Consider the following 27,687-nt stretch of genomic DNA (forward strand, 5'->3'; position numbering starts at 1 on the left):
CAATACATTCGATTGATTGGAATTCATTGGATATGTGTTAACCTATTTATACATAGAAACCCGTAGTTGTTTTGATGGTTTGTCGGACGTCTGGAAAACGGTATCTCTACAGAAATTTACAAAGGGATGTTACTAGAGAGGAATTGTATACATAAATGAAATCCCCCCCGTATTAAAAATTCAAACATATTTATCTCAAAATATATAACTGTAAGATGTTAATGCAATTTACATGGACTTATAATTAATTGTGTGTAAACGTATATCGACGAAACATTTTGATGTCACTGCTTTATTGTATTGGAAACAGAAATTGACCACCAGGGTCGATCAATACAGGACTACACAGCTCAATCAGATGATTAGTCCACCTATTGATCAAATACTTTCTTGCGTTTCGATCCTACGGTTTGACGGATACAAGTTCATGTTTCTTCATTACAAAAATTAAGTTCTTGGTCAACCGGTGTTTTCAGACATGGGTGATCACCGTAGTAGTATATATTGCGATCATATTGTGATATCAAATTATTGTATTTATGTTTAAACTCAATATTAAATATGGCCATTGTTTAGAACAGATAACAATGACCTCGCATTTTTCTCTCATCGCGTTATGTAGCTAGTGGTTATTTGGTGCTATTAAGTGACATAAGGGACATCGTAGATGGAAATTAATAAAAAAAATCACAATTAACATATGGCGAAACAGCAGATCAATATGTATTTGATGTAACGACTTTAGAATCTATGATACTTATACTATCTTACCTTTTTCTTTACAGGGGAATCTTCATATTTTATTGTTTCTGGCAGAGATAATGCTAGTGGTACCACCTGACGATGAGTTTAGAAGTTCGTATTTGACGTCTAGGAAAGAATTAATGGAGTATTATATCATAATAATCTATCCATTCTTATTTATAAAAATGTTTAGATCGCCACAAAATACGTATTTTGATATAAAACGATGTATTGTATATGATTTGTTTTCTGTTTCAAGTATGTTTGAAAATTGAAGGTACACTATTCAATATTATTTGACAATTTAACATGGACGATACTTGTTAATAAACCACGAACAACCTGTTTCCAATTAAACATGAAATACTTTGACCAAATTATGTAACAAAAACACTATAAACGTGCCTATTGGGCGCTATCAAATCTTAACAAACGAGGAGAACTATATTTTGTAGTTAAGGGGAGCAATATTGTGATTAGTATTTCTTTCCAATGACAGAGACACCTAGTTCCAGTCTTTAATAATTTACTACTATTTATACTGAAAAATTTGTTATTACATTGACGTGTGAAGATTTCGAGTAAAAATCAAATGAATGAATATACTAGATATTCAAAAATTGATTCAAGTTAAGATAGAAAATAAAAAGCTAATATATTCAATTTTAATACAGAGTGCCTAGAAAATTGAAAAATTTTTGTCACCTGTTCTCCTGTCAAAAAGTCAGTGTAAATTTATGAAAAATTTTGATTACAATAACACCTTTATTTTTATTGCCATATGTGTTAACACCATAATCATAATAATCCAATTTTTTTTACTTCCGTTCGGCTGTATGTACAATGTATGGTTTGCCGGACGTCTGAAAAACGGTATCCTTCAGAAATTTACAGACGGATGTTACAAGGAGAGGAATTATATACACAAATGAAATCGTATTTAAAATTCACACACTTTTATCTCAAAATATGTTAATTTGTAATATGTTAATGCAGTTTACATGGACTTATAATTGTGTGCAAACGTTTATCGACGAAACGTTTTTTTATGTCACTGCTTAATGTATGGAAACAGAATTGACCACCAGGGTCGATCAATACAGACTCTGTTAGCTCAATCAGTTGATTATCAACCTAGTGATCAAAAATCTTTTTGGTTTCGAACCCCAAAATTAGTTTCTTGGTCAACCGATGTTTCCAGACATGGGTCATCACCTATAGTGTTTATGCGATCATAATGTGATATCAAATTATTTTAACACAACTTCTAAATCTGGCCATTGTTTAACGGATACAACGACCTCGCTTTTTTCTCTCACGTTATTGTAGCTAGTTGAATTTGGTGCTATTAATTGACGTGAAGATATCGTAGATGGGAATTAAATAAAAATAAATCATAATTCACCCATGACGAAACAGCAGATCAATATGAACTTGATGTAATGACTTCAGAATGTATGATTCTTATACTATTTTACCTTTTTCTGTACAGGGAAATCTTCATATTCTACTGTTTCTGGCAGAGTAATGCTGGTGGTGCCGCCGACGATGGTTTAGGACTCGTCTTTGACGTCTAGGATAGCGAAATTAATGGATAATTATTTTGTCATAGCAAATAAATCTTATTTAAAATATGTTTAATCAAACAAACTACGTAAGTTTAATATAAAAACCATTGTATTGCAGAGTGATTTTGTTTCCGTTTTCATGTATGTATAATTATGCAAAGGTCCCACTTTTCAATATCACTGTTCAATTTAACATGGGATGATACTTTTTCATGTAACTCATGAACACCTGCTTACCAATTAATATATGAAACTACATGGACAAACCGTATGGAACATAACAACCAAAGTAAGTACTAATGAGCCCATCAAATCTAAGCCATATAAATGTAGACAAAATTATATAATAATTCTTGTTAAAAAATTAGTTTCGTGGTATATACCGTATGTTTCAAGACATGGCGATGATCACCTAATAGTGGTAACTATTGCACACGATCAAAATGTTGATATCTTATTTATTTTTTTCACAATTTCCTAAAATCTGGCCGTTTGCTTAACGGATAAAACGACCTCGCATTTTTCTCTCACAGTTTATGTAGCTAGTTGTATTTGGTGCTATTAAGTGACATGAAGTACATCGAAGATGGAAAATAATAAATCAGAAAAAATCATACATTCACCCATGACGGAAACAGCAGATCAGTATGAACTGATGTAATGAACTTCAGAATATATGATTCTTAATAATATTTTCCCTTTTTCTGTTACAGGGAAATCTTCATATTCTACTGTTTCTGGGCAGAGGTAATGCTGGTGTATGCCCCTGACGATAAGTTTAGGACTCCACTCTTTGACGTCTAGGATAGAAATTAATGGACAATTATATTGTAAAAACATATAAATCTAATTTAAAAATATGTTTAATCAAACAAAATACGTAAGTTAATATAAAACATTGTATTGCATAGGATTGTTTCCGTTTCAAGTATGTTTAAATACTCGAAGGTACACTTTTCAATGTCAACTGTACAATTTAACATGGATGATACTTTTTCATGAACCATGACCACCTGTTACCAATTAAATATGAAACACTGGACCAAACGTAATGTAACAAACACCTAATACGTACTAATGAGCACATCAAATCTTAGCCAAAACAATGTTGATAATGACGAAATATCATTATGAAGCGAATACATTCGATTGATTGGAATTCATTGGATATGTGGTTTACCTTATACATAGAAACCCATAGTTGTTTTGATGGTTTGTCGGACGTCTGGAAAACGGTATCCTACAGAAATTTTACAAAGGATGTTTAAAAGAGAGGAATTTGTATACATAAATGACAATCCAGTATTGAAATTCACACATATTTTATCTCAAATATATATAACTGTAAGATGTTAATGCAGTTTACATGGACTTATAATAAATTGTGTGTAAACGTATATCGACGAAGTAACATTTTGATGTCACTGCTTAATGTATGGAAACAAAATTGACCACCAGGGTCGATCAAATACAGACCACACCAGCTCAATCAGTAGATTATCAATCTAGTAATCAAAAATATTTTTGGTTTCGAACCCCGGAAACCATTATTTTTTGTTTCTTGGTACAAAATTAGTTTCTTCGTCCAACCGATGTTTCAAGACATGGGTGATCACCTATAGTGTTTATGCGATCAAAATGTGATATCAAATTATTTTTAACACACACTGTCCTAATCTGGCCATTGTTTTACGGATACAACGACATCGCTTTTTTTCTCTCAACGTTATGAAGCTAGTTGAAATTTGGTGCTATTAATTGACGTGAAGACATCGTAGATGGAAATAATAACTCATAAAAAAATCATAATTCACCCATGACGAAACAGCAGATCAATATGAACTTGATGTAATGACTTCAGAATGTATGATTCTTTATCTATTTTACCTTTTTCTTTTCTGTACAGGGAAATCTTCATATTCTACTGTTTCTGGCAGAAGGTAATGCTGGTGGTGCCCCTGACGATAGTTTAGGACTCCACTTTGTTTGACGTCTAGGATAGAAATTAATGGACAATTATATTGTAAAAGCATATAAATCTAATTTAAATATGTTTAATCAAACAAAACTACGTAAGTTTAATATAAAACATTGTATTGCATAGGATTTTATTTCCGTTTCAAGTATGTTTTAAATATCGAAGGTACACTTTTCAATATCACTGTACAATTTAACATGGATGATGATCTTTTTCATGAACCATGACCACCTTGTTACCAATTTAAATATGAAACACTGGACCAAACGTATGTAACAAACACCTAATACGTACTAATGGAGCACATCAAATCTTAGCCAAAACAATGTAGAATTGACGAAAATATCATATGAGAAGCAATTACATTCGATTGATTGGAATTCATTGGATATGTGTTTACCTTATACATAGAAACCCGTAGTTGTGTTTTTGATGGTTTGTCGGACGTCTGGAGAAACGGTATCCTACAGAAATTTACAAAGGGATGTTAAAAGAGAGGAATTGTATACATAAATGAAATCAGTATTAAAATTCACACATATTTATCTCAAAATATATAACTGTAAGATGTTAATGCAGTTTACATGGACTTATAATTAATTGTGTGTAAACGTATATCGACGAAACATTTTGATGTCACTGCTTAATGTATGGAATCAAAATTGACCACAAGGGTCGATCAATACAGATTAGATAGCTCAATCAGTAGATTATCAACCTAGTGATAAAAAATATTTTTGGTTTCGAACCCCGGATTGGCGGGTACATTATTTTTTGTTTCTTGTTACAAAATTAGTTTCTTCGTCAACCGATGTTTCAAGACATGGGTGATCACCTATAGTGTATAATGCGATTAAAATGTGATATCATATTTTTTTTACACAATGTCCCTAATCTGGCCGTTGTTTAACGGATAAAACGACATCGCATTTTTTTTCTCTCCAGTTATGTAGCTAGTTGTATTTGGTGCTATTAAGTGACACGAAGACATCGTAGATGGAAAATAAATCGAAATCATAAAAAATCATAATTCACACATGACGAAACAGCAGATCAGTATGGGATTTGATGTAATGACTTCAGAATCTATGATTCTCTTATAATATTTTTACCTTTTTCTGTACAGGGAAATCTTCATATTCTACTGTTGTCTGGCAGAGGTAATGCTGGTGGTGCCCCCTGACGATAGTTTAGATTTTCCACATTTGGACGTCTAGGATAGAAATTAATGGACAATATATATTGTAAAAGCATATAAATCTAATTTAAAATATTGTTTATATCAAACAAAACTACGTAAGTTAATATAAAACATTGTATTGCATAGGATTTGTTTCCGTTTCAAGTATGTTAAAATATCGAAGGTACACTTTTCAATATCCACTGTACAATTTAACATGGATGATACTTTTTTCCATGAACCATGACCACGCTGTTACCAATTAAATATGAAACAACACTGGACCAAAACGTATGGAACAAACAGCCAAATACGTACTAATGAGCATATCAAATCTAAGCCAAACAAGTAGAACAAATTATATTATTATTGTTGTTAAAAAATTAGTTTCTTTGGTCAACCGATGTTGCAAGACATGGGTGATCACCTATAGTGTATATGCGATCAAAATGTGTTGTGAAATCATATTTTGTTTTTACACAATTTCCTAATCTGGCCGTTTGTTTAACGGATAAAACGACCGCTGCATTTTTCTCTCCAGTTATGTAGCTAGTTGTATTTGGTTGTGCTATTATGATGACATGAAGACATCGTAGATGGAAATTAATAAATCAGAAAACAATCATAATTCACCCATGACGGAAACAGCAGATCACGTATGAAAACTTGATGTAATGACTTCAGAATTGAATGATTCTATAATATTTTAACCTTTTTCAGTACAGGGAAAATACTTCATATTCTACTGTTTTCTGGCAGAGGTATAATGGGCTGGTGGTGCCCCTGACGATAGTTTAGGACTCCCACTTTGAACGTCTAGGATAGAAATTAATGACACATTATGTTGTAAAAGCATAATAAATCTAATTCAAAATATGTTTAATCAAACAAAATACGTAAGTTGATATAAAACATTGTATTGAAGAGGATTTTTATGTTTCCGTTTCAATGTATGTTTAAAAACATCGAAGGTACACTTTTCAATATCACTGTACAATTTAACATGGATGAAATAACTTTTTCATGAACCATGACCACACCTGTTACCAATTAAATATGAAACACTGGACCAAACGTATATGTAACAAACACCTAATACGTACTAATGAGCACATCAAAATCTTAGCCAAAACAATGTTGATTAATGTTATCACTGAAAATATCATATGAAGCAATACATTCGATTTGATTGGAATTCATTGGATATGTGTTTACCTTATACATAGAAAACCCGTAGATTGTTTTGATGGTTTTGTCCGGACGTCTGGGAAAACGGTATCCATACATAAATTTACAAAGGGATGTTACAAGAGAGGAATTGTATACATAAATGAAATCCGTTATTAAAATTCAAACATATTTTATCTCAAAATATATAACTGTAAGATGTTAATTGCAGTTTACATGGACTTATAATTAATTGTGTGTAACGTATATCGACGAAACATTTTGATGTCACTGCTTAATGTATGGAAACAGAATTGACCACCAGGGTCGATCAATACAGACCACACAGCTCAATCAGTAGATTATCCACCTATTATCAAAATACTTTTTGGGTTTCGAACCTCGGTTTGACGGATACATGTTCATGTTTCTTCATACAAAATAAGTTTCTTGTTCAACCGGTGTTTTCAGACATGGGTGATCACCTAGTAGTGTATTTTGCGATCATATTGTGATAGCAAATTATCTGTATTTATTTTATCACATCAAAATCCTAAATCTGGGCCATTGTTTAACAGATAAATATGACACCGCATTTTTTCTTCATCCGCGTTATGTAGCTAGTGGTATTTGTTGCTATTAAGTGGACATAAGGACATCCGTAGATGGAATTTTATAAAAACATCACAATTAACATGTGGCGAAACAGCCAGATCATTATGTATTTGATGTAACGACTTTTAGGAATCTTATGATAATTTATACGATCTTTACCTTTTTCTTTACAGGGGAATCTTACATATTTTAATTGTTATCTGGCAGGTGATAATGCTAGTGGTACCACCACCGATGATTTAGAAGTCGTATTTGACGTCGAGGAAAGAACTTTAATGGAGTATTATTTCATAATAACCTAACATTCCTTAATTTAAAAAAAATGTTAATCGCACACAAAGACTTATTTTGATATATACGATGTTTTTTATTTGTTGTTAGCATATGATTTATTTCTGTTTCCAAGTATGTTTTGAAAATTGAAGGTACACTATTCAATATTATTTGACAATTTAACATGTGACGATACTTGTTAAAAAACCACGAACACCTGTTTCCAATTAAACATGAAATACTTGACCAAACTTATATGTAACAAACACTATAAACGTGCTATTGGGCGCTATTCGAAATCTTAACCAAACGATGTAGAACAAATTATGTAGTTAAGGAGTAAAATTGTGATTAGAATACTTTCCAATTACAGAGACAAACCTTGGTCAGTCTAACTAATTTATTATATTTATAACTGAAATTTGTTATTATACATTGACGTTGTGGAAATTTCGAGTAAAAATCAAATGAAAGAATTACTAGATATTCAAAATTGATTCAAGAAAATGATAGAAAATTAAAAGAAATATATCAATTTTTAATACAGAGTGCCGAAAAATGAAAAATTTGTAGGTTCTCCTGTCAAAAAGTCAGTGTAGTAATTGAGGAAAAATATTAGATTAAAGAACAACCTTATCTTTTATTGCAATAATGTGTTTACCATATACATAAAATCCAATTTTTTTTCTTCCGTTCGGCTGTATGTACATTGTTATGGTTTGCCGGACGTCTGAAAAAACGGTATCCTTCAGGAACTTTATGGTCACAGACGGATGTTAAAGGAGAGGAAATTATATACACAAAATGAAATTCGATGTTAAAATTCACACACTTTTTATCTCAAAACATGTAATTATAATATGTTAATACAGTGTTTACATGGACTAATCTGTGTGCAAAAACGTATACATATCTGAACGAAACGTTTTTTATGTCACTGCATCATGTACTTGAAACAGAATTGACCACCATGGTTCGCTCAATACAGCCAAGTTCGTTCAATCAGCTTGATTATCAACCTAGTGATCAAAAATATTTTTTGGTTTCGAACCCCAAAATTAGTTTCTTGGTCAACCGATGTTTCCAGACATGGGTGATCACCTATAGTGTTTATGCGATCATAATGTGATATCAAAATATATTTTTAACACAACTTCTAAATCTGGCCATTGTTTAATCGGATACAACGACCTCGCTTTTTTCTCTCAACGTTAATGTAGCTAGTTGAATTTGGTGCTATTAATTGACGTGAAGATATCGTAGATGGGAATTAATAAAAAAAAAATCATAATTCACCCATGACGAAACAGCAGATCAATATGAACTTGATGTAATGACTCAGAATGTATTGATTCTTATACTATTTTACCTTTTTTCTGTACAGGTAAATCTTCATATTCTACTGTTTCTGGCAGATGGTAATGCTGGTGGTTGCCGCCGGACGATGGTTTAGGACTACGTCCTTTGACGTCTAGGATAAGAAATTTAATGGATAATTATATTGTCAATAGCAAATAAAATCTTATTTTAAAATATGTTTAAAATCAAACAAACTACGTAAAGTTAATATAAAAAACATTGTATTGCATAGGATTTGTTTCCGTTTCAAGTATGTTTAAATATCGAATGGTACACTTTTTCAATAACACTGTACAATTTAACATGGATGATACTTTTTCATGAACCATGACCACCTGTTACCAATTAAATAATGAACACACTGGACCAAACGTATATGGAAACAAACACCAAATACGTACTAATGGAGCCCATCAAATCTAAGCCAAAACGAATGTAGAACAAAATTATCACTATTATTTCTTGTTAGAAAATTAGTTTCCCTTGTTCAACCTATGTTTCAAAGAACCTGGTGATCACCTATAGTGGGTAGTATGCGATCAAAATGTGATATCAATATTTTGTTTTTATACAATTTCCTAATCTGGCTCGATGCTTTAACGGATAAAAACGACCTCGCATTTTTTCTCTCAAGTTATGTAGCTATTTGTATTTGGTTGCTATTCAAGTGACATGAAGACATCGTGTAGATGGAAAATTAATAAATCAGAAAAAATCATAATTCATACAACATGACAGAAACATGCAGATCAATATGAACTGGATGTAATGACTTCAGAATGTATGATTCTTATACATATTTTAAAACCTTTTTCTGTACAGGGGAAATCTTCATAGCTCTAAGCTGTTTCTTCTTGGCAGAGGTAATGCTGGTGGGTGCCGCCTGACGATTAGTTTAGGACTCTGTCTTTGACGGTCTAGGAATAGAAAATTAATGGATAATTTAAATTGTAAAAAGCATATAAATCTAAATTTTCAAATGTTTAAGTTTAATCAAACAAACTACGTAAGTTAATATAAAACATTGTATTGCATAGGATTTGTTTCCGTTTCAAGTAATGTTTAAAATATGGAATGTACAACTTTTTCAATATCACTGTACAATATGAACAAGGATGATACTTTTTCATGAGAACCATGACCACACCTGTTTACCTAATTAAATATCTGAAACCACTGGACCAAACGTAATGTAACAAACACCTAATAAATACTACTAATGAGCACATCAAGATCATTAGGCCAAAACAATGTTGATATGAGGATAATATCATATGAACGGCAATACATTACGATTGATTAGGAATTCAATTGGATATGTGTTTACCTTAACATTAGAAACCCGTAGTTGTTTTGATGGTTTGTCGGACCGTCTGGAAAACGGTATCCTACAGAAAAATTTACAAAGGGATGTTAAAAGAGAGAATTGTATTCATAATGAAATCCGTATTACAATTCACACATATTTAACTCAAAATATATAACTGTAGAGATGTTAATGCAGTTTACATGGACTATATAATTAATTGTGTCGTTAAACGTATATCGACAGAAACATTTTGATGTCACTGCTCTAATGTATGGAAACAGAATTTGAACCACAAGGGTCTATCATATATAGACCAAGATAGCTCAGATCAGTAGATTATCCAACCTAGTGATCAAAAAAATATTTTTCGTTCGAACACCGGTATTGGCGGGTACCCCAAAATTATGTTTCTTGTTACAAAATTAGTTTTCTTCGTCCAACCGATGTTGCCAGACATGGGTGATCACCCTATAGTGTTTATGCGATCATAAATGTGATATCAAATTATTTTTCACACCAACTTTCTTAATCTGGCCAATGGGTTTAACGGATACAACGGGAACATCCGCCATTTTTTTCATTCAAGTTATGTTAGCTTAGTTGAATGTGGTGCTATTAAGTGACACGAAGACATCGTAGATGGGAAATTAATAAATCATTAAAAAACTCATTAAATTCACTACATGACGAAACAGAACGATCAGTATGGAATTTGAATGTAATGGACTTTAGAGAATTGTATGGATCTTTATACCTATTTAACCGTTTATCTTGTACAGGGAAAATCTTTCATATTATACCTTTAGGTTTTCTGCCAGATAGGTCTAATGCTGGTGGGTGCCCCTGACGATATCGTTTAGGATTTCCACTTTTGACGTCTAGGATTAGAAATTAATGGACCATTATAATGTAAAAAGCATATTAAATCTTAATTTAAAATAAGTATTAATCAAACAAGACTTACGTAAGTTAATATAAAACATTGTATTGCATATGGATTTATATCAGTTTTCAAGTAGGTTTAAAAATATCGACAGCGGTAACACTTTTCAATATCACTGTACCATTTTAACGGATGAGACTTTTCATGAACCATGACACTGTTACAAATAAATATTGAAACACTGGACCAAAGTATGTAACAAACACCTAATACGTACTATGAGCCCATAAATCTTAGCCAAAACAATGTTGTAGAATTGACGGAAATGTTCATATGAAGCATAATTACTTTCGATTTATTGGAATTCATTGGATATGTGTTTACCTTATATACATAGAAACCGTTAGTTGTTTGATGGTTTGTCGGACGTCTGGAAAAACGGTATCCTCAAGAAATTTACAAAGGATGTTAAAGAGTGGAATTTGTATACATAAATGAAAATCAGTATTAAAAATTCTCATCATATTTATTCAAAATATATAACTTGTAGTGTTAATGCAGTTTACATGGACTTATAATTAATTGTGTGTAAACGTATATCGACGAAACATTTTGATGTCACTGCTTAATGTATGGAATCAAAATTGACCACAAGGGTCGATCAATACAGATTAGATAGCTCAATCAGTTGATATCAAACTAGTGATCAAACATATTTTTTGGTTTCGTACCCGGATTGGGCGGGTAGCATTACTTTTGTTGTTTCTTGTTACAAAATTAGTTTTTCGTCAACAGATATGTTTAAGACATGGGTGATATCACCCTATAAGTGTTTTATGCGATTATAATGTGATATCATATTTTTTTTAAACAATACCTAATCTGGCCGTTGTTTAACGGAGTATAATAACGACATCGCTTTTCTCTCAAGTTATGTAGCTAGTTGTATTTGGTGCTTATTAAGTGACTGACATGAAGACATCGTAGATGGAAATTGTAATAAATCACATAAAATATCATAAATGTCACACCATTGACGAAAACTGCATAAGATCAGTATGGATTTGATGATAATGGACTTCAGAAATCTATGATTCTTATAATATTTTACCTTTATTAGTAAGGAAATCTTCAAACTACTGTTTTCCTGGCTGGACCAATTATACGTATGTAACGAAGGTACACTTTTCAATATCACTGTACAATTTAATGATGATACACATCATGACCACCTGTTACCATTAAATATGAAACAAAACCAAACGTATGTAACAAAACACCTAATACGTATAATGATCACATCAAATCTTAGCCAAAAACAATATGAGGAAAATATCATATGAAGCAATACATTCGATTGATTGGAATTCATTGGATATGTGTTTACCTTATACATAGAAACCCATAGTTGTTTTGATGGTTTGTCGGACGTCTGGAAAACGGTATCCTACAGAAATTTACAAAGGGATGTTACAAGAGAGGAATTGTATACATAAATTGAAATCCGTATTGAAATTCACACATATTTATCTCAAAATATATAACTGTAAGATGTTAATGCAGTTTACATGGACTTATAATTAATTGTGTGCAAACGTATATCGACGAAACATTTTGATGTCACTGCTTAATGTATGGAAACAGAATTGACCACCAGGGTCGATCAATACAGACCACACAGCTCAATCAGTAGATTATCAACCTATTGATCAAAAATCTTTTTGGTTTCGAACCCCAAAATTAGTTTCTTGGTCAACAATTATGTTCGATTGTTTCTTCATACTTGCGTTTGCTTGCGTCAACCGATGGTGTTTCCAGACATGGTGTGATCACCTATAGTGTTTATGCGATCATAATGTGATATCAAATATTATTTTTAACACAACTTCTAAATCTGGCCATTGTTTAACGGATACAACGACCTCGCTTTTTTTCTCTCACGTTATGAAGCTAGTTGAATTTGGTGCTATTAATTGACGTGAAGGTATCGTAGATGGGAATTAATAAAAAAAAAAATCATAATTCACCCATGACGAAACAGCAGATCAATATGAACTTGATGTAATGACTTCAGAATGTATGATTCTTATACTATTTTACCTTTTTCTGTACAGGGAAATCTTCATATTCTACTGTTTCTGGCAGAGGTAATGCTGGTGGTGCCCCTGACGATAGTTTAGGACTCCACTTTGACGTCTAGGATAGAAATTAATGGACAATTATATTGTAAAAGCATATAAATCTAATTTAAAATATGTTTAATCAAACAAAATACGTAAGTTAATATAAAACATTGTATTGCATAGGATTTATTTCCGTTTCAAGTATGTTTAAATATCGAAGGTACACTTTTCAATATCACTGTACAATTTAACATGGATGATACTTTTTCATGAACCATGACCACCTGTTACCAATTTAATATGAAACACTGGACCAAACGTATGTAACAAACACCTAATACGTACTAATGAGCACATCAAATCTTAGCCAAAACAATGTAGAATTGACGAAAATATCATATGAAGCAATACATTCGATTGATTGGAATTCATTGGATATGTGTTTACCTTATACATAGAAACCCGTAGTTGTTTTGATGGTTTGTCGGACGTCTGGAAAACGGTATCCTACAGAAATTTACAAAGGGATGTTACAAGAGAGGAATTGTATACATAAATGAAATCCGTATTGAAATTCACACATATTTATCTCAAAATATATAACTGTAAGATGTTAATGCAGTTTACATGGACTTATAATTAATTGTGTGTAAACGTATATCGACGAAACATTTTGATGTCACTGCTTAATGTATGGAAACAGAATTGACCACCAGGGTCGATCAATACACACCACACAGCTCAATCAGTAGATTATCAACCTATTGATCAAAAATCTTTTTGGTTTCGAACCCCAAAATTAGTTTCTTGGTCAACCGATGTTTCCAGACATGGGTGATCACCTATAGTGTTTATGCGATCATAATGTGATATCAAATTATTTTTAACACAACTTCTAAATCTGGCCATTGTTTAACGGATACAACGACCTCGCTTTTTTCTCTCACGTTATGAAGCTAGTTGAATTTGGTGCTATTAATTGACGTGAAGATATCGTAGATGGGAATTAATAAAAAAAAATCATAATTCACCCATGACGAAACAGCAGATCAATATGAACTTGATGTAATGACTTCAGAATGTATGATTCTTATACTATTTTACCTTTTTCTGTACAGGTAAATCTTCATATTCTACTGTTTCTGGCAGAGGTAATGCTGGTGGTGCCGCCGACGATGGTTTAGGACTCGTCTTTGACGTCTAGGATAGAAATTAATGGACAATTATATTGTAATAGCAAATAAATCTTATTTAAAATATGTTTAATCAAACAAACTACGTAAGTTAATATAAAACATTGTATTGCATAGGATTTGTTTCCGTTTCAAGTATGTTTAAATATCGAAGGTACACTTTTCAATATCACTGTACAATTTAACATGGATGATACTTTTTCATGAACCATGACCACCTGTTACCAATTAAATATGAAACACTGGACCAAACGTATGGAACAAACACCAAATACGTACTAATGAGCCCATCAAATCTAAGCCAAAACAATGTAGAACAAATTATATATTATTCTTGTTAAAAAATTAGTTTCTTGGTCAACCTATGTTTCAAGACATGGGTGATCACCTATAGTGTATATGCGATCAAAATGTGATATCATATTTTGTTTTTACACAATTTCCTAATCTGGCCGTTGCTTAACGGATAAAACGACCTCGCATTTTTCTCTCCAGTTATGTAGCTATTTGTATTTGGTGCTATTAAGTGACATGAAGACATCGTAGATGGAAATTAATAAATCAGAAAAAATCATAATTCACACATGACGAAACAGCAGATCAGTATGAACTTGATGTAATGACTTCAGAATGTATGATTCTTATAATATTTTACCTTTTTCTGTACAGGGAAATCTTCATATTCTACTGTTTCTGGCAGAGGTAATGCTGGTGGTGCCCCTGACGATAGTTTAGGACTCCACTTTGACGTCTAGGATAGAAATTAATGGACAATTATATTGTAAAAGCATATAAATCTAATTTAAAATATGTTTAATCAAACAAACTACGTAAGTTAATATAAAACATTGTATTGCATAGGATTTGTTTCCGTTTCAAGTATGTTTAAATATCGAAGGTACACTTTTCAATATCACTGTACAATTTAACATGGATGATACTTTTTCATGAACCATGACCACCTGTTACCAATTAAATATGAAACACTGGACCAAACGTATGTAACAAACACCTAATACGTACTAATGAGCACATCAAATCTTAGCCAAAACAATGTTGATATGAGGAAAATATCATATGAAGCAATACATTCGATTGATTGGAATTCATTGGATATGTGTTTACCTTATACATAGAAACCCGTAGTTGTTTTGATGGTTTGTCGGACGTCTGGAAAACGGTATCCTACAGAAATTTACAAAGGGATGTTACAAGAGAGGAATTGTATACATAAATGAAATCCGTATTGAAATTCACACATATTTATCTCAAAATATATAACTGTAAGATGTTAATGCAGTTTACATGGACTTATAATTAATTGTGTGTAAACGTATATCGACGAAACATTTTGATGTCACTGCTTAATGTATGGAAACAGAATTGACCACCAGGGTCGATCAATACAGACCACACAGCTCAATCAGTAGATTATCCACCTATTGATCAAAATACTTTTTGGTTTCGAACCTCGGTTTGACGGATACATGTTCATGTTTCTTCATACAAAATAAGTTTCTTGGTCAACCGGTGTTTTCAGACATGGGTGATCACCGAGTAGTGTATATGCGATCATATTGTGATATCAAATTATTGTATTATTTTCACTCAATATCTAAATCTGGCCATTGTTTAACAGATAAAATGACACCGCATTTTTTCTCTCGCGTTATGTAGCTAGTGGTATTTGGTGCTATTAAGTGACATAAGGACATCGTAGATGGAAATTAATAAAAAAAATCACAATTAACATATGGCGAAACAGCAGATCAATATGTATTTGATGTAACGACTTTAGAATCTATGATACTTATACTATCTTACCTTTTTCTTTACAGGGGAATCTTCATATTTTATTGTTTCTGGCAGAGATAATGCTAGTGGTACCACCAACGATGATTTAGAAGTCGTATTTGACGTCTAGGAAAGACATTAATGGAGTATTATATCATAATAACCTATCATTCTTATTTAAAAAATGTTTAATCGCACAAAATACGTATGTCAATATAAAACGATGTATTGCATATGATTTATTTCTGTTTCAAGTATGTTTGAAAATTGAAGGTACACTATTCAATATTATTTGACAATTTAACATGGACGATACTTGTTAATAAACCACGAACACCTGTTTCCAATTAAACATGAAATACTTGACCAAACTTATGTAACAAACACTATAAACGTGCTATTGGGCGCTATCAAATCTTAACCAAACGATGTAGAACAAATTATGTAGTTAAGGGAGTAAAATTGTGATTAGAATACTTTCCAATTACAGAGACACCTGGTCAGTCTTAACTAATTTATTATATTTATACTGAAATTTGTTATTACATTGACGTTGTGAAATTTCGAGTAAAAATCAAATGAAAGAATTACTAGATATTCAAAATTGATTCAAGAAAAGATAGAAAATTAAAAGAAATATATCAATTTTAATACAGAGTGCCGAAAAATGAAAAATTTGTAGGTTCTCCTGTCAAAAAGTCAGTGTAATTGAGAAAAATATTAGATTAAAGAACACCTTTACTTTATTGCATATGTGTTTACCATATACATAAAATCCAATTTTTTTCTTCCGTTCGGCTGTATGTACATGTATGGTTTGCCGGACGTCTGGAAAACGGTATCCTTCAGGAATTTACAGACGGATGTTAAAGGAGAGGAATTATATACACAAATGAAATCGATGTTAAAATTCACACACTTTTATCTCAAAACATGTAATTATAATATGTTAATACAGTTTACATGGACTAATTGTGTGCAAACGTTTATCGACGAAACGTTTTTATGTCACTGCTTAATGTATGGAAACAGAATTGACCACCAGGGTCGATCAATACAGACTAGATAGCTCAATCAGTTGATTATCAACCTAGTGATCAAAAATCTTTTTGGTTTCGAACCCCAAAATTAGTTTCTTGGTCAACCGATGTTTCCAGACATGGGTGATCACCTATAGTGTTTATGCGATCATAATGTGATATCAAATTATTTTTAACACAACTTCTAAATCTGGCCATTGTTTAACGGATACAACGACCTCGCTTTTTTCTCTCACGTTATGTAGCTAGTTGAATTTGGTGCTATTAATTGACGTGAAGATATCGTAGATGGGAATTAATAAAAATAAATCATAATTCACCCATGACGAAACAGCAGATCAATATGAACTTGATGTAATGACTTCAGAATGTATGATTCTTATACTATTTTACCTTTTTCTGTACAGGTAAATCTTCATATTCTACTGTTTCTGGCAGAGGTAATGCTGGTGGTGCCGCCGACGATGGTTTAGGACTCGTCTTTGACGTCTAGGATAGAAATTAATGGATAATTATTTTGTAATAGCAAATAAATCTTATTTAAAATATGTTTAATCAAACAAACTACGTAAGTTAATATAAAACATTGTATTGCATAGGATTTGTTTCCGTTTCAAGTATGTTTAAATATCGAAGGTACACTTTTCAATATCACTGTACAATTTAACATGGATGATACTTTTTCATGAACCATGACCACCTGTTACCAATTAAATATGAAACACTGGACCAAACGTATGGAACAAACACCAAATACGTACTAATGAGCCCATCAAATCTAAGCCAAAACAATGTAGAACAAAATATATATTATTCTTGTTAAAAAATTAGTTTCTTGTTCAACCTATGTTTCAAGACATGGGTGATCACCTATAGTGTATATGCGATCAAAATATGATATCATATTTTGTTTTTATACAATTTCCTAATCTGGCCGTTGCTTAACGGATAAAACGACCTCGCATTTTTCTCTCCAGTTATGTAGCTATTTGTATTTGGTGCTATTAAGTGACATGAAGACATCGTAGATGGAAATTAATAAATCAGAAAAAATCATAATTCACACATGACGAAACAGCAGATCAGTATGAACTTGATGTAATGACTTCAGAATGTATGATTCTTATAATATTTTACCTTTTTCTGTACAGGGAAATCTTCATATTCTACTGTTTCTGGCAGAGGTAATGCTGGTGGTGCCCCTGACGATAGTTTAGGACTCCACTTTGACGTCTAGGATAGAAATTAATGGACAATTATATTGTAAAAGCATATAAATCTAATTTAAAATATGTTTAATCAAACAAAATACGTAAGTTAATATAAAACATTGTATTGCATAGGATTTGTTTCCGTTTCAAGTATGTTTAAATATGGAAGGTACACTTTTCAATATCACTGTACAAATTTAACATGGATGATACTTTTTCATGAACCATGACCACCTGTTACCAATTAAATATGAAACACTGGACCAAACGTATGTAACAAACACCTAATACGTACTAATGAGCACATCAAATCTTAGCCAAAACAATGTAGAATTGAGGAAAATATCATATGAAGCAATACATTCGATTGATTGGAATTCATTGGATATGTGTTTACCTTATACATAGAAACCCGTAGTTGTTTTGATGGTTTGTCGGACGTCTGGAAAACGGTATCCTACAGAAATTTACAAAGGGATGTTACAAGAGAGGAATTGTATACATAAATGAAATCCGTATTGAAATTCACACATATTTATCTCAAAATATATAACTGTAAGATGTTAATGCAGTTTACATGGACTTATAATTAATTGTGTGTAAACGTATATCGACGAAACATTTTGATGTCACTGCTTAATGTATGGAAACAGAATTGACCACCAGGGTCAAACAATACAGACCACACAGCTCAATCAGTAGATTATCAACCTAGTGATCAAAAACCTTTTTGGTTTCGAACTCCGGTTTGACGGATACATGTTCATGTTTCTTGTTACAAAATAAGTTTCTTGGTCAACCGGTGTTTCCAGACATGGGTGATCACCGAGTAGTGTATATGCGATCATATTGTGATATCAAATTATTGTATTATTTTCACTCAATATCTAAATCTGGCCATTGTTTAACAGATAAAATGACACCGCATTTTTTCTCTCGCGTTATGTAGCTAGTGGTATTTGGTGCTATTAAGTGACATGAAGACATCGTCGATGGAAATTAATAAAAAAATTCACAATTAACATATGACGAAACAGCAGATCAATATGTATTTGATGTAACGACTTTAGAATCTATGATACTTATACTATCTTACCTTTTTCTTTACAGGGGAATCTTCATATTTTATTGTTTCTGGCAGAGATAATGCTAGTGGTACCACCAACGATGATTTAGAAGTCGTATTTGACGTCTAGGAAAGACATTAATGGAGTATTATATCATAATAACCTATCATTCTTATTTAAAAAATGTTTAATCGCACAAAATACGTATGTCAATATAAAACGATGTATTGCATATGATTTATTTCTGTTTCAAGTATGTTTGAAAATTGAAGGTACACTATTCAATATTATTTGACAATTTAACATGGACGATACTTGTTAATAAACCACGAACACCTGTTTCCAATTAAACATGAAATACTTGACCAAACTTATGTAACAAACACTATAAACGTGCTATTGGGCGCTATCAAATCTTAACCAAACGATGTAGAACAAATTATGTAGTTAAGGTAGTAAAATTGTGATTAGAATACTTTCCAATTACAGAGACACCTGGTCAGTCTTAACTAATTTATTATATTTATACTGAAATTTGTTATTACATTGACGTTGTGAAATTTCGAGTAAAAATCAAATGAAAGAATTACTAGATATTCAAAATTGATTCAAGAAAAGATAGAAAATTAAAAGAAATATATCAATTTTAATACAGAGTGCCGAAAAATGAAAAATTTGTAGGTTCTCCTGTCAAAAAGTCAGTGTAATTGAGAAAAATATTAGATTAAAGAACACCTTAACTTTATTGCATATGTGTTTACCATATACATAAAATCCAATTTTTTTCTTCCGTTCGGCTGTATGTACATGTATGGTTTGCCGGACATCTGGAAAACGGTATCCTTCAGGAATTTACAGACGGATGTTAAAGGAGAGGAATTATATACACAAATGAAATCGATGTTAAAATTCACACACTTTTATCTCAAAACATGTAATTATAATATGTTAATACAGTTTACATGGACTAATTGTGTGCAAACGTTTATCGACGAAACGTTTTTATGTCACTGCTTAATGTATGGAAACAGAATTGACCACCAGGGTCGATCAATACAGACTAGATAGCTCAATCAGTTGATTATCAACCTAGTGATCAAAAATCTTTTTGGTTTCGAACCCCAAAATTAGTTTCTTGGACAACCGATGTTGCCAGACATGGGTGATCACCTATAGTGTTTATGCGATCATAATGTGATATCAAATTATTTTTAACACAACTTCTAAATCTGGCCATTGTTTAACGGATACAACGACCTCGCTTTTTTCTCTCACGTTATGTAGCTAGTTGAATTTGGTGCTATTAATTGACGTGAAGATATCGTAGATGGGAATTAATAAAAATAAATCATAATTCACCCATGACGAAACAGCAGATCAATATGAACTTGATGTAATGACTTCAGAATGTATGATTCTTATACTATTTTACCTTTTTCTGTACAGGGAAATCTTCATATTCTACTGTTTCTGGCAGAGGTAATGCTGGTGGTGCCGCCGACGATGGTTTAGGACTCGTCTTTGACGTCTAGGATAGAAATTAATGGACAATTATATTGTAATAGCAAATAAATCTTATTTAAAATATGTTTAATCAAACAAACTACGTAAGTTAATATAAAACATTGTATTGCATAGGATTTGTTTCCGTTTCAAGTATGTTTAAATATCGAAGGTACACTTTTCAATATCACTGTACAATTTAACATGGATGATACTTTTTCATGAACCATGACCACCTGTTACCAATTAAATATGAAACACTGGACCAAACGTATGTAACAAACACCTAATACGTACTAATGAGCACATCAAATCTTAGCCAAAACAATGTAGAATTGAGGAAAATATCATATGAAGCAATACATTCGATTGATTGGAATTCATTGGATATGTGTTTACCTTATACATAGAAACCCGTAGTTGTTTTGATGGTTTGTCGGACGTCTGGAAAACGGTATCCTACAGAAATTTACAAAGGGATGTTACAAGAGAGGAATTGTATACATAAATGAAATCCGTATTAAAATTCACACATATTTATCTCAAAATATATAACTGTAAGATGTTAATGCAGTTTACATGGACTTATAATTAATTGTGTGTAAACGTATATCGACGAAACATTTTGATGTCACTGCTTAATGTATGGAAACAGAATTGACCACCAGGGTCGATCAATACAGACCACACAGCTCAATCAGTAGATTATCCACCTATTGATCAAAATACTTTTTGGTTTCGAACCTCGGTTTGACGGATACATGTTCATGTTTCTTGTTACAAAATAAGTTTCTTGGTCAACCGGTGTTTCCAGACATGGGTGATCACCGAGTAGTGTATATGCGATCATATTGTGATATCAAATTATTGTATTATTTTCACTCAATATCTAAATCTGGCCATTGTTTAACAGATAAAATGACACCGCATTTTTTCTCTCGCGTTATGTAGCTAGTGGTATTTGGTGCTATTAAGTGACATGAAGACATCGTCGATGGAAATTAATAAAAAAAATCACAATTAACATATGACGAAACAGCAGATCAATATGTATTTGATGTAACGACTTTAGAATCTATGATACTTATACTATCTTACCTTTTTCTTTACAGGGGAATCTTCATATTTTATTGTTTCTGGCAGAGATAATGCTAGTGGTACCACCAACGATGATTTAGAAGTCGTATTTGACGTCTAGGAAAGACATTAATGGAGTATTATATCATAATAACCTATCATTCTTATTTAAAAAATGTTTAATCGCACAAAATACGTATGTCAATATAAAACGATGTATTGCATATGATTTATTTCTGTTTCAAGTATGTTTGAAAATTGAAGGTACACTATTCAATATTATTTGACAATTTAACATGGACGATACTTGTTAATAAACCACGAACACCTGTTTCCAATTAAACATGAAATACTTGACCAAACTTATGTAACAAACACTATAAACGTGCTATTGGGCGCTATCAAATCTTAACCAAACGATGTAGAACAAATTATGTAGTTAAGGGAGTAAAATTGTGATTAGAATACTTTCCAATTACAGAGACACCTGGTCAGTCTTAACTAATTTATTATATTTATACTGAAATTTGTTATTACATTGACGTTGTGAAATTTCGAGTAAAAATCAAATGAAAGAATTACTAGATATTCAAAATTGATTCAAGAAAAGATAGAAAATTAAAAGAAATATATCAATTTTAATACAGAGTGCCGAAAAATGAAAAATTTGTGGTTCTCCTGTCAAAAAGTCAGTGTAATTGAGAAAAATATTAGATTAAAGAACACCTTAACTTTATTGCATATGTGTTTACCATATACATAAAATCCAATTTTTTTCTTCCGTTCGGCTGTATGTACATGTATGGTTTGCCGGACATCTGGAAAACGGTATCCTTCAGGAATTTACAGACGGATGTTAAAGGAGAGGAATTATATACACAAATGAAATCGATGTTAAAATTCACACACTTTTATCTCAAAACATGTAATTATAATATGTTAATACAGTTGACATGGACTAATTGTGTGCAAACGTTTATCGACGAAACGTTTTTATGTCACTGCTTAATGTATGGAAACAGAATTGACCACCAGGGTCTATCAATACAGACTAGATAGCTCAATCAGTTGATTATCAACCTAGTGATCAAAAATTTTTTGGTTTCGAACATTATTTTTTGTTTCCCAAAATTAGTTTCTTGGTCAACCGATGTTTCAAGACATGGGTGATCACCTATAGTGTATATGCGATCAAAATGTGATATCATATTTTGTTTTTACACAATTTCCTAATCTGGCCGTTGTTTAACGGATAAAACGACCTCGCATTTTTCTCTCAAGTTATGTAGCTAGTTGTATTTGGTGCTATTAAGTGACATGAAGACATCGTAGATGGAAATTAATAAATCAGAAAAAATCATAATTCACACATGACGAAACAGCAGATCAGTATGAACTTGATGTAATGACTTCAGAATGTATGATTCTTATAATATTTTACCTTTTTCTGTACAGGGAAATCTTCATATTCTACTGTTTCTGGCAGAGGTAATGCTGGTGGTGCCGCCGACGATGGTTTAGGACTCGTCTTTGACGTCTAGGATAGAAATTAATGGACAATTATATTGTAATAGCAAATAAATCTTATTTAAAATATGTTTAATCAAACAAACTACGTAAGTTAATATAAAACATTGTATTGCATAGGATTTGTTTCCGTTTCAAGTATGTTTAAATATCGAAGGTACACTTTTCAATATCACTGTACAATTTAACATGGATGATACTTTTTCATGAACCATGACCACCTGTTACCAATTAAATATGAAACACTGGACCAAACGTATGGAACAAACACCAAATACGTACTAATGAGCCCATCAAATCTAAGCCAAAACAATGTAGAACAAATTATATATTATTCTTGTTAAAAAATTAGTTTCTTGGTCAACCGATGTTTCAAGACATGGGTGATCACCTATAGTGTATATGCGATCAAAATGTGATATCATATTTTGTTTTTACACAATTTCCTAATCTGGCCGTTGCTTAACGGATAAAACGACCTCGCATTTTTCTCTCCAGTTATGTAGCTAGTTGTATTTGGTGCTATTAAGTGACATGAAGACATCGTAGATGGAAATTAATAAATCAGAAAAAATCATAATTCACACATGACGAAACAGCAGATCAGTATGAACTTGATGTAATGACTTCAGAATGTATGATTCTTATAATATTTTACCTTTTTCTGTACAGGGAAATCTTCATATTCTACTGTTTCTGGCAGAGGTAATGCTGGTGGTGCCCCTGACGATAGTTTAGGACTCCACTTTGACGTCTAGGATAGAAATTAATGGACAATTATATTGTAAAAGCATATAAATCTAATTTAAAATATGTTTAATCAAACAAAATACGTAAGTTAATATAAAACATTGTATTGCATAGGATTTATTTCCGTTTCAAGTATGTTTAAACATCGAAGGTACACTTTTCAATATCACTGTACAATTTAACATGGATGATACTTTTTCATGAACCATGACCACCTGTTACCAATTAAATATGAAACACTGGACCAAACGTATGTAACAAACACCTAATACGTACTAATGAGCACATCAAATCTTAGCCAAAACAATGTTGATATGAGGAAAATATCATATGAAGCAATACATTCGATTGATTGGAATTCATTGGATATGTGTTTACCTTATACATAGAAACTCGTAGTTGTTTTGATGGTTTGTCGGACGTCTGGAAAACGGTATCCTACAGAAATTTACAAAGGGATGTTAAAGAGAGGAATTGTATACATAAATGAAATCCGTATTAAAATTCACACATATTTATCTCAAAATATATAACTGTAAGATGTTAATGCAGTTTACATGGACTTATAATTAATTGTGTGTAAACGTATATCGACGAAACATTTTGATGTCACTGCTTAATGTATGGAAACAGAATTGACCACCATGGTCAAACAATACAGACCACACAGCTTAATCAGTAGATTATCCACCTATTGATCAAAAAACCTTTTTGGTTTCGAACTCGGTTTGACGGATACATGTTCATGTTTCTTCTTCATACAAAATAAGTTTCTTGGTCAACCGGTGTTTTCCAGACATGGGTGATCACCGAGTCGTGTACATGTATATGCGATCATATTTGTGATATCAAATTATTGTATTATTTTCACTCAATATCTAAATCTGGCCATTGTTTAACGGATAAAATGACACCGCATTTTTTCTCTCGCGTTATGTAGCTAGTGGTATTTGGTGCTATTAAGTGACATGAAGACATCGTCGATGGAAATTAAAAAAAAACAATTCACAATTAACATATGACGAAACAGCAGATCAATATGTATTTGATGTAACGACTTTAGAATCTATGATACTTATACTATCTTACCTTTTTCTTTACAGGGGAATCTTCATATTTTATTGTTTCTGGCAGAGATAATGCTAGTGGTACCACCAACGATGATTTAGAAGTCGTATTTGACGTCTAGGAAAGCCATTAATGGAGTATTATATCATAATAACCTATCATTAATTATTTAAAAAAATGTTTAATCGCACAAAATACGTATGTCAATATAAAACGATGTATTGCATATGATTTATTTCTGTTTCAAGTATGTTTGAAAATTGAAGGTACACTATTCAGTATTATTTGACAATTTAACATGGACGATACTTGTTAATAAACCACGAACACCTGTTTCCAATTAAACATGAAATACTTGACCAAACTTATGTAACAAACACTATAAACGTGCTATTGGGCGCTATCAAATCTTAACCAAACGATGTAGAACAAATTATGTAGTTAAGGGAGCAAAATTGTGATTAGAATACTTTCCAATTACAGAGACACCTGGTCAGTCTTAACTAATTTATTATATTTATACTGAAATTTGTTATTACATTGACGTTGTGAAATTTCGAGTAAAAATCAAATGAAAGAATTACTAGATATTCAAAATTGATTCGATAAGATAGAAAATTCCTATCAATTTTAATACAGAGTGCCGAAAAATTACAGTGTAAAGGTAGATTGTTAAAAGATTTTTTTCTTCCGTTCGGCTGTATGTAACATGTATGGTTTGCCGGACATCTGGGGAAAACGGTATCCGTCAGGAATTTGGATGTTAAAAGAGAGGAATTATATACATAAATGAAATCCGTATTAAAATTCACACATATTTATCTCAAAATATATAACTGTAAGATGTTAATGCAGTTTACATGGACTAATTGTGTGCAAACCTTTATCGACGAAACGTTTTTATGTCACTGCTTAATGTATGGAAACAGAATTGACCACCAGGGTCTATCAATACAGACTAGATAGCTCAATCAGTTGATTATCAACCTAGTGATCAAAAATCTTTTTGGTTTCGAACCCCAAAATTAGTTTCTTGGTCAACCGATGTTTCCAGACATGGGTGATCACCTATAGTTGTTTATGAGATCATAATGTGATATCAAATTATTTTTAACACAACTTCTAAATCTGGCCATTGTTTCACGGATACAACGAACTCGCTTTTTTCTCTCACGTTATGTAGCTAGTTGAATTTGGTGCTATTAATTGACGTGAAGATATCGTAGATGGGAATTAATAAAAATAAATCATAATTCACCCATGACGAAACAGCAGATCAATATGAACTTGATGTAATGACTTCAGAATGTATGATTCTTATACTATTTTACCTTTTTCTGTACAGGGAAATCTTCATATTCTACTGTTTCTGGCAGAGGTAATGCTGGTGGTGCCGCCGACGATGGTTTAGGACTCGTCTTTGACGTCTAGGATAGAAATTAATGGATAATTATATTGTAATAGCAAATAAATCTTATTTAAAATATGTTTAATCAAACAAACTACGTAAGTTAATATAAAACATTGTATTGCATAGGATTTGTTTCCGTTTCAAGTATGTTTAAATATGGAAGGTACACTTTTCAATATCCCCACTGTACAATTTAACATTAGGATGGTAATACTTTTTCAGATGAACCATCGACCACCTGTTACCAATTAAACATGACAATGAGAATACTGGACCAAAAAAACGTATGATTAACAAAACAAACACTATTCAAGAACGTACTAATTGGAGCACTATCATCAATCTTAACCATAGTGCCGTAAAAACAAATTGTGTAGGTTCAATTGACTGAAAATTGTTCATATAGAAGATACTTTAACATTCGATTAAAGATTACCTTAATTTTATTGGATATGTGTTTATTACATTGACCATATCGAAATTATTCCCGTCCACGTTGTTTTGATGAATTTGTATGGTAGGTCGGAATTGGTCTGGGGATAGAAAAAAACGGTAAATCCTATCAGAAATTTTACAAGAGGGATGTTACAAAGAGAGGAATTGTATACAGTGTAATTGAAAAATCAGTATGTTACCAATTCACACCATAACTTTATCTCAAAATATTTAATACTGTAAGATGTTAATGCAGTTTACATGGACTTATAATTAATTGTGTGTAAACGTATATCGACGAAACATTTTGATGTCACTGCTTAATGTATGGAAACAGAATTGACCACCATGGTCAAACAATACAGACCACTAATAGCTTAATCAGTTAGATTATCAACCTAGTGATCAAAAA

General features: G+C 31.8%; 1 protein-coding gene across 1 annotated transcript; it reads right to left on the reverse strand.

Moving 5' to 3' along the window:
- Nucleotides 1-3,040: 3,040 nt before the first annotated feature.
- On the reverse strand, nucleotides 3,041-27,192 carry LOC138311956 (nascent polypeptide-associated complex subunit alpha, muscle-specific form-like). Its single transcript, XM_069253073.1, has 21 exons — nucleotides 27,145-27,192; nucleotides 26,761-26,856; nucleotides 25,451-25,546; nucleotides 24,270-24,365; nucleotides 23,526-23,621; nucleotides 22,106-22,201; nucleotides 21,407-21,466; nucleotides 20,937-21,032; nucleotides 19,534-19,629; nucleotides 18,835-18,894; nucleotides 18,364-18,459; nucleotides 17,620-17,715; nucleotides 16,217-16,312; nucleotides 15,518-15,577; nucleotides 15,048-15,143; nucleotides 14,304-14,399; nucleotides 13,647-13,706; nucleotides 13,177-13,272; nucleotides 12,464-12,523; nucleotides 3,493-3,552; nucleotides 3,041-3,112 (listed from the first exon to the last, which is right to left on the reverse strand). The coding sequence occupies exons 1-21, from the start codon at nucleotides 27,190-27,192 to the stop codon at nucleotides 3,041-3,043; spliced, it is 1,728 nt and encodes a 575-aa protein (XP_069109174.1).
- Nucleotides 27,193-27,687: the final 495 nt, after the last annotated feature.

The sequence above is a fragment of the Argopecten irradians genome, unplaced genomic scaffold (genome assembly GCF_041381155.1).
Source record: "Argopecten irradians isolate NY unplaced genomic scaffold, Ai_NY scaffold_0161, whole genome shotgun sequence".
Lineage (NCBI taxonomy): Eukaryota > Metazoa > Mollusca > Bivalvia > Pectinida > Pectinidae > Argopecten > Argopecten irradians.

What these genes read in the sequence shown, in the direction of transcription:
- LOC138311956 (XM_069253073.1), bottom strand. Translation starts at nt 27,192, where the DNA reads ATGGTTAAGATTGATGATAGTGCTCCAATTAGTACGTTCTTGAATAGT. An exon ending in ATTCCCCTGTAAAGAAAAAG is followed by an intron (nt 18,895 to 19,533) that starts GTAAGATAGTAT and finishes AAATTTCTGTAG; the next exon opens with GATACCGTTTTCCAGACGTC. An exon ending in TACGGGTTTCTATGTATAAG is followed by an intron (nt 18,460 to 18,834) that starts GTAAACACATAT and finishes TTTCTATCCTAG; the next exon opens with ACGTCAAAGTGGAGTCCTAA.